This window comes from Cornus florida, unplaced genomic scaffold (genome assembly GCF_030987335.1).
Source record: "Cornus florida cultivar Cherokee Brave unplaced genomic scaffold, ASM3098733v1 CherokeeBrave_3.0.0_Hap2_Chr03, whole genome shotgun sequence".
NCBI lineage: Eukaryota > Viridiplantae > Streptophyta > Magnoliopsida > Cornales > Cornaceae > Cornus > Cornus florida.
Window position 1 is genome coordinate 61,226,235 of NW_026775573.1, and position 9,350 is coordinate 61,235,584.

General features: G+C 35.7%; 1 protein-coding gene across 1 annotated transcript; it reads left to right on the plus strand.

Moving 5' to 3' along the window:
- The first annotated feature begins 7,064 nt into the window (after window positions 1-7,064).
- On the plus strand, window positions 7,065-9,072 carry LOC132301662 (uncharacterized). Its single transcript, XM_059798902.1, has 3 exons — window positions 7,065-7,838; window positions 8,073-8,366; window positions 8,461-9,072. Exons 1-3 carry the CDS (start codon window positions 7,065-7,067, stop codon window positions 9,070-9,072), a joined length of 1,680 nt encoding a protein of 559 aa, XP_059654885.1.
- The last annotated feature ends 278 nt before the right edge of the window (window positions 9,073-9,350 follow it).

Consider the following 9,350-nt stretch of genomic DNA (forward strand, 5'->3'; position numbering starts at 1 on the left):
TAACTTTGAATCATATTGTTGCAACTTTTATACATACACACACGATAAGTTATACAAATAATAAAAATGATTCAATATAGTAAAAAATGAGGGCAATCAAAGGTTAATCCCTATAAAGAAAAATATAATTAAACTCAAGAATATATAAATCGTCTTGATGTGGTGCATGCCGTGAGATCATCATCGATTTTTTGACTCTATTAATTACACATTACATCTAATAACAAAGCTCTATATTTAATATATCAATTAGTTAGTTTAGTTTTCAAAACTTTACAAAAAAAATAAATAAATAAATAAAAAACAACTGAGCCAAACATTTGGCATCAATTTTGAAAGCTGAACTTGACTTATATTTAACTAACAACGGCTTGTTGCTAAAAAAATAAATTTTGAGCTAAAAAAAAGTAAATAAAAAATTTTGCAACAAAAAATAAATAAATAAATAAGTGAACAAAATCCATCAGGTCATTTATTTTTGTGGTGAACTAGGTATTTATTTTTAAAAAATTGACTTTATTTTTAGAACCAATTATGTGTTCTATGACATGAGTATTTATTTATTTTAAAGTTAAGTTTATGTTAATTTAATGCAGAAGATTTTTAATAATACCATTAACTTAAAATTTATTAATAAGTCATTGCTTTTCTTAGACGATTTTTAAAATTCACTAAAATTCACCACCAAAATTCACTAAAAAATCATCTTTATCAAATTGTGTTGTAAAAAATTATAAAAAATGGCGTATCATTTTAATCACTACGTGCAAATTTGAAAATAATTCACGACTGCTATAACCGATATTGTTATACTGTAACTGCAAACCTTACACATCACTCATATACCCACACTATATATGTACGCACGGTGGAATTAACAATCAGAGAGCCCAAGGCATTAACAAGAACCAATCAAGAACATAACAGACCCATGTAGCATCAAAGTCATAGAAATCCCCAGAAGCAGTGACTCAAACCCCACAAGCGAGATCTGAGTCCTTTCTGTTCACACTTCACAGTCCCTATTTCAGTCCTTTTATGACACATCCACCCTATATTTTCTCTGTATTCGAATCTGGCTTTCATCATTTATCAATTTTTGATTCTTTACAAAAATATTTTTGAATTTTAAAAAATTGCTCTCTTTTATCTTGAATTTGTGCCATGTAATACCGGGATTTTTGGTATTTAGAGTTTTTGAGGTTTGATTCAAGATTTCACATGCTTAGTTTCATTCAACATTGTCTACAGATAGAATTGAGTTGCATTGTGTGCAAGTCACTCAAGTTGACACAAGAAAGAACTCGAGAAAATTGAACATCTATTTTTTATTTCGATCAAAATATAGACTTTTCAGACAAAAATGGAATTGATTGGCGAAACATTAACAATCTATGGGATTGAGGACTATGGAGAATATTCAAATCATGAATTTTAGTTTTAGGAATTGCATTGTTTTTTATTTTCTCCTTTACTTCACTAGTACTTACCTCGATGGCTGCATAAATTTTGAAATTCCTCACACACGTTTAGTTATATTTAACCTTTAGTACCCTCCAATATCTCAAAATTTTTAAAAAAAATTTTTTCCCAGATATTAAACAAGAATTTAAGGGTTGGTTACACATCATTATATGAATATGTAATGAAAAAAAAAAAAAAAAAAAAAAGAAAAGAAATTGATGGAAACTAAACTTTATACTTAAATGCTTGAAATCATTTAGTAAGTTTCAGCAGTTGGTTGGCAAAACACATGAAGTATGTTCACACTAAATGAGATTACTACAGAGAAAATATGAACAAATAATGCATGATCTATTTCATACTTATTTTTCATGTTTAATTAGTCCACACTTATCTGCAAAAGCGTCGCATAAGTTAGAAAATATGTAGAAATTCGGAATAAAATAAGATGGATTTTCTTTAGATTTGCCCAAATTTATTTCTATGGAATGATCGGCATTACTATTAGCTAGGTTTCTTTTTATTTAAGCGTAGCATAAAGTGTTGGTTTCAATCACTAATTGTCTCGATTAATTTTTAGGATTGTCAAGCTTATCAGTTTCTCTCTTTAGTTTTTTTATTAATTAATAAGTAGGCTATTTTATTTTATATCGACCGAACTTAATGGCTTATTAGTTTGAGGAACCATAATACTTAGGCCTAAGAAGCTAAAACCGAAATGGCTAACCCATTTCAGAATCTCATTTAAATCTGTAAATGGATCGGATCGGATCGTGATCGATTTGATTCGAATCCTATAAGCATAATATATTATCTGATTTGATTATCGGACCAATTTAAAACATGTTCAATATATTTAGTAGACCAAAGAGGATCGCGAATTATTTTATCAGTGAGATTAAATCACATAAAGAGAAAAAGAAAAATGAGAAAAAAAGGGGATTTACAAAAAAAAAAAAAAAAAAAAAAATAGGGCATCGAAAATTAGGACTTCCAGAAGAAAGGAAAAAGAGTGAGAAAATACAAAGAAAGAGTTTGTTGTTTTTCTTGAGCTTGAAAGTCCCTTGCAGTTTCTAGAACTTTAATTTTGGTGGTCAACATGACAACATGCAATATGTATTAGTACAATTATTATAATTATTATTATGTAGATAAGGAACACTACACTTCTGTAGGTATAAAATTGTTATGATTGATATATGTTTATATATAAATTTTAAAAAATCTGATCCTTTATATATGTTAAATTGTATAATATATAAAATATAGGATAAATTACAATCACATCTATAATGAAAGTTATATAAGTTCGGCTATTTTTGAATCATGACACCTGATAAGGAGAATTTAAACCAGAGATAAGATGACGTGGTTCAATAGGGTAAGGATAACCTTGGCACAATTTGAAGTTCAAAGGGGTAGATCATATCCCCAACAAATCTGGTAACAAACGAATCTCCTCTGATTTCACAAACGAACTAAGAGAGAGCGGCTATAAGAATGAGATTCCACCAATCAATCAGGTATGACGAAAAATGATTATTAAATCCTTGGCTTTCTTTTAGACCTCCGGTGATTGACTTGATCGTCGGAGAACTTTTGGCAGGCACCACACCGGTGTCGTCAAGATTTATCGATCTTATACTCTCTTCTTTGTAAGAAAACAGTGTCGTATCGGGTCACGTGAATTTCTTCCCCAACAGTTGGCGCCATCTGTGGGAAACGACGATTCCTTCAAATCAATAAATTACTTGGTTGGGGATATGAATTTGCCGTCCGGTATGGTAACTGGAGAAGAAACATCGTTGTAGGGATCCAGTCAAAGAGAAGGGTCAAGTAAACACCTAGACGTCCCGAATGACCAGGAACAGCTTGCAGCGTTGGAACTACAGGTCCAAACTCTGAATCAGGGTATGGACCAGATGATCCAGTAAAATACAGCAATCCTGCAACATCTTATCCCAGCGGGACCACCACCTCAACAAGAATTGTCCGACTTATATCCTCCCAATCTGAATGATGGGGGGAGAAAACGAGGAGGACCGAGAAAACAATCCTCCTCACGAGTTCGAGGCAGAACAAAGCCAAGTCAGGAACTGACACAGAGAACCTCCTCCTCCGCCTCCGTGTCTGCGAAATCCCCACCCTCAAATAGGCACAACCTTCTGTGTTAAGGAAAAAACAGAGAAAGTTACCTATTTCGACCTGCAGATCGAGGATCTCAAGGCGAAAATGGAAGGTGTAATGCAGGCTATGAAAAGGAAAGGTTCTACCGCCATAGATGACCTGGTGCAGAAGACCAACTTGCCGTTCAGCCCTCCCGTTATGAAATGCCCCATGCCTAGCAAGGTTAGGATGCCCTCGTTCGAAAGCTTCGATGGGACCAAAGATCCCCTAGATCACCTGGAGACCTTTTAAGCTCTTATGCATTTATACGCCGTGCGAGATGAAATCATGTGCCGAGCTTTTCCCACTACACTTAAGGGATAGGTAAGAGTTTGGTTCAACAAGCTGAAGCCAGGAACCATTGACACCTTCGAAGAACTGAGTAAGCAGTTTGTGAGCCACTTCGTTGCAGGTTAAAGGCATAGGAGGCCGGCCACCTACTTGCTCACTGTGAAGCAACAGAAGGGAGAGTCGATCCGGGAATACATCACCCGATTCAACACAGAGATGTTGCAGGTAGAAGAGGTGGACGACAAGGTGGCTTTGAACGCTTTCATAGGAGGACTCCAAGCCTCTAGATTCTTGTTTTCCTTATCAAAAGAACCTTCTACTAGCATGGCAGAGTTGTTGATCAGAGCCCAGAAACACATGAATGTTGAAGACACCATGAATGCACAGAAGGGAAAGGAAGGAGATGACAAGAAGAGGTGTGCCCCTAGCATTGGGGATGAAAAAGATACCAAATATAAGAGATCATTCTTTAGCCAAAGCGATAGGACATATCGTGAGAAGGACTTAGATAAGTATGCCGACTACACTCCTCTGAATATGTCAATTGACCATATTTTCTTACAGATCCAAGACGATGCGTCATTGAAATGGCCACAGAAGATGAAGTTTGATCCAGTGAAAAGATCTCGAAACAAGTATTGCAGGTTACATCAGGATCATTGGCACACTACGGATGATTGTTTTGACCTTAAGAATCAAATTGAGAATCTAATTCAAATGAGTCACTTACAAAAGTTCGTTGCCAATGAAGGGACAAACCCTAATAAGCACATTTTGGGGCAGCAATCAATTGGGGAAATCAGTATCATCTCTGGATAAGTAGACCTGGGACAATCCAACTCTGCTCAAAAGGCTAGCGTGATAAAAATTATCTCACAACTGGAATTAGCCTTATCAAGTCATTCAAAATAAAGATTAAGAGCATCTCAGTTAATCATTTTAAATGGAGGATAGCTCTCTGTTGGTCCTAAGATCCTCTAAGTCCTATTTGCCTGTTTAATGTCAAAACTTTGGTTTTGTGTTCTTTAGTGCATATTCTATCTGTATTGTGGGTTAGCATATATCACTTGGGCAATATTGACATTTATATGGCAGTGACAGTTATTTTACATTAGCACGATTTAAATTCATCACAGCTGGTACACTTGTTTCAACCAAATTGAATGGTTTCAGTCAAGATCAGCATATAAGGAACTTGTCATAGGAGCTTTCAGGGGTACTTTTGTATTTTTCCTGATGTATTCTATGGATACTCGTATGGCTGGATAGCTACATTGCACTGAACTGCTATGGTGAGCCTACATTGTGTCTAATACAGCTTCAGCAACAGGATTTTGCTGAATGTAATTTACAGCTGGTATAAGGCTTGTTTGTACAACTTTTCAAGTATTTTCAGGAGTGTGACACGTAGCTGTGGTCTAGGTATATAGTGTCCTCCAATGGTGTTGCAGATCTTAGTAGTTAAGCAAAAGCAAATGTCAATGTGTCCTCACTTGTATGAACTGTTCTTACTGATGCATGAGGTGTCACTATTTGGTGACATGTCAAGGGCAACATTGTTTTTTCATTAAGGGAATGTTAGAATTATTCTTATGCAATCATTGGTTGAAAGGTGACAGCATTGAATTAAGAGAGGTGTAGTCTAGCATTTTCACTTAAATATATATATGCTGCTATAGGTGTCTTTTAAGGTTAATGGCCTTTTATAGAGATTAAAAGCAAGCTGCAGAAGAAAATCTCGAGCTCCTTTTCATTGAACAAAGTTCTCCTGTGATTTGTAAAGATGATTTATGCTAGAAAAACCCACTGACTCAAGCCTTGTGTGTGATCAATGTGCTGAGATGTTGCTGCTGTTCAAATTGCTGAAGAAAGGGCTGGATTGAGTAGTGAATCTGAGTTCCAAGTTGCTGTGGTCATTTCTGAGGGTTGTCACAGGTATAACTATGCTATTTACACTTGCTTAATAGTTTGCTTTGAACTGAAACATACTGAAATGAATTTTGAGCTCTTAGATCAGTTGATAAGCCTGTTTTTCTGCATAAATTGTGATTCAAGTGCAAAATGTTTAAGGCTAGCTATTCTATGAACTATCTATGTGCTAGCAAGTCTATTTGGATGAATCAAAGCTATTGAAATTGGCTATGGGGCAAAACTTTGATAGACTGTGGTTGTGACTTTGCAAAACCTCTAAAACTGAGTTGAGCTGTGCTTATTTCTGAAATGAGATTGAACATTGATATAGACTCATGCTGTGCTGACTTGCTTAAGGATGTTAACATGAGTATTGCAGTAAATTAAGACTGTGGAAGCTACAGGTGAACTAATCTTGAAGGAAATTCCAATTTTACCCTTCAATCACTTACTGCAGTAGTTTAGTGATCTTGAGGCAGTAACTTGGTATTTTGTATTGCTTAAATTGTTCCAGTCGAAGAAGAAGTGTTATTATCTTATTTATCATTTGCAATGATGTATGTGGTGAGCTATATGAGCTTTGTTGGTCCAAGCAAGGGTGCTTAGGACAGGGGGAGTGTGTGTGTGCACTGAAACCAGCTAGTGTGTGTATTCGTTGTGAAAGCTAGTGTCCATTCTTGTGCTTGGGTGTGTACAGAGGGTGAGACAGCTGAGTGTGTAACAAGGTACATACAGCTAGTAGTGATCTTCATTGGCCATGGCCAAGAACTAAGGTTTTCCCTAGTTGAAAGGGTTTCCTTGTAAATACTGTTTTAAGTACTTATTGTTTGCTTGCTGAATTACTTCATTAAGTCTGTTAAGAAAGAGATTAACCAATTCACCCCCCCTCTTGGTCCATCAATTGGTATCAGAGCTTGGGTTTGCATTAAAAAGGTCTAACAAGCCTGCAGTTGGTCCTAGCTATGGATGAAGGTCAAGTTATTAACAAAGCTCCTGGTTTTGAAGGCTCAAACTATGATTCTTGGAAAACTAAAATGGAAGCCTTTTTGATGTCTCAGTCCTATGATGTTTGGCATGCTACCATACATGGTGTTGTTATTCTTAATCCTGAAAATCCATCTGCTGAAGACAAGATAGTTGTAGCTAATGATGGGAAAGCTAAACATGTTCTTTTATGTGCCTTGAAGCAGCAATAATTTACCAGAGTGAAGAATTGTAAGACAGCCAAAGAAATGTGGGATTCACTTCAAGCAGCTCATGAGGGAAATAAGGTCATAAAGGAAAACAAAATTCAGCTATTCACGGTTCAATATGAAGTTTGTAAAATGGAAGAAAGAGAAACCATTGCAGAATATAAGTTTAAAATCAATAATCTTGTAAACAATATGAGAGCTCTTGGTGAAGATATTAAAGATTCTGATGTGTGTGAGAAAATTATTAGATCTCTCACTTCCAGATTCAATGCCAAGGTTACTATTCTAGAAGACAAAGATTTGTCTAACATGAAGATTAATGAACTACAAGCATCTCTCACAGCTTATGAGATAAGAGTTGGTCCTCCTACTTTACATAGAAGAGAAACAGCACTCAAAGCCAAGGAGAATGTTGAAGAAGATGAGTCTAAATTAGAAGATGATCTTGAAGAGGATGAAGTGGCTTACCTTGCTAAGAAATTCAGAAAATTCAGGTTTAAAAGGAAATCTCAGTTGCAGAATCTAACATGCTATGGGTGTAGGAAGCCTGGTCATATTGTATCCAAGTGTCCTAACTCTAAAGGGAAAACTCAGAGAAAGTTTGAAGGACTTAACAACAAAGGAAAGTTTGGAAGAAAAACCTTACTCTCAGACTGGGAAACAGCCATTGAAGAAAAAGAGAAACTTAAAGAAGATCAAGAAGATGAATGTTTATTCATGGCCATTTTAGAACCATCAAAAGAGTCTGTTGAAACTAAAGAAGATACTGACACAGAGATTGAGGAAATTCTGGAAGAATGTGAAAGACTTGCTGTAAAGTGCAATCAATAAAAATCTCAGATCAGAAAGCTAAATTCAGAACTATTAAGGTCTAGACAAATTCTCACCAAACACTTAAAACTCAAATTGTCAACTATGTGTTCAATTTCCCTTATTTTCCTAAGCATACTCAAGATTCAAAGTAACTCTCAGTGGTCTACTAAAATATGCAAGGAAGAACTGTCTACCATACTTGAGGAGAGATCTCTAAAAATGGCTGAAATTTAGAAACAATCTACTAAGCAAATTGGGAAGACTGGAATTGGATATGTATGTGATTCAGCTAGTAAGATTAGTCAGAAACACTCAACATTTGTGAAGGCCACCACTGGAGAAGTATATGCAAGATATCCCATTATGAAACCTCTGAGATCAAGGTTTGATATTTTTAACAACATTCAATATCCTTTGAGTTTCAATAAGAGAGACTTTGTTACATCAGCTGCAAGGAACTTTAAGATCACTAAGATGTATATGAAGAAGTCAGACCTAACTCAAGGAATGAAAGTTAAAGACAAAGGGGTCAGTGGTGAAATCTAAGATGATGTGGATCCCCAAAAAGTTGAACTCTATAAGTCTTCTTGTGTATACAGCTTTTAAAGCCTGTAATACTCAGGACAAATGGTATGTTAACAGTGGCTGTTCGAGACATATGACAGGTGATGGCTCAAAATTTAACTCCTTACAGCAGTTTAATGGTGGAAATGTTATATTTGGGGATAATCAAAGAGCTAAGATTGTTGGAATTGGCATTGTGAGTAAGTCTGAAGAGTTACCAGAGATTCAAGAAGTTCTATTGGTTGAAGGGCTTAAACATAATCTCCTAAGTGTAAGTCAATTGTGTGATAGTGGGAAGGAAGTCTGCTTTAACAAAGAAAGATGCAATGTGATTGATCTGGAATCAAAACAAGTTTTGTTCTCAGCAAGTAAATCCTTAGGAAATGTCTACACAGTCACTGAAGAAAGTCAGGTCACCCAATGTAACTTAACAACCTGTGATGAAGCTAAGTTGTGGTACAAGAGGTTAGGCCATCTTCATTCAAGGAACATGTCCAAGATATTGAAGCTGAAAGCTGTTAAAGGTCTGCCTGACATTTGTTTTAAGGATGATCATCTTTGTAAAGCATGTCAACAAGGAAAACAAACTAAAGTTTCATTCCATTCCAAGGAAATCAACTCCTCTAAGGCACTTGACCTGATACACATGGATCTTTGTGGACCTACCTGAACCACAAGTGTTGGTGGTAGTAAGTATTTTATGCTACTCATTGATGACTTCAGTAGAATGGTATGGGTTTACTTTCTGAAAGAAAAGTCTGAGGCTATTACACACTTTATTAAGTTTTTCAACCTTGTTGAAAATGAAAGGAGCTGCACTGTGAAGAAACTCAGGTCTGATTTTGGTTCTAAGTTCACCATGAAAGAATTTGAGCACTACTGTGATGACAAGGGAATCAAAAAGGAATTCTCAGCTGTTGCTACACCTTAACACAATAGAGTTGTGGA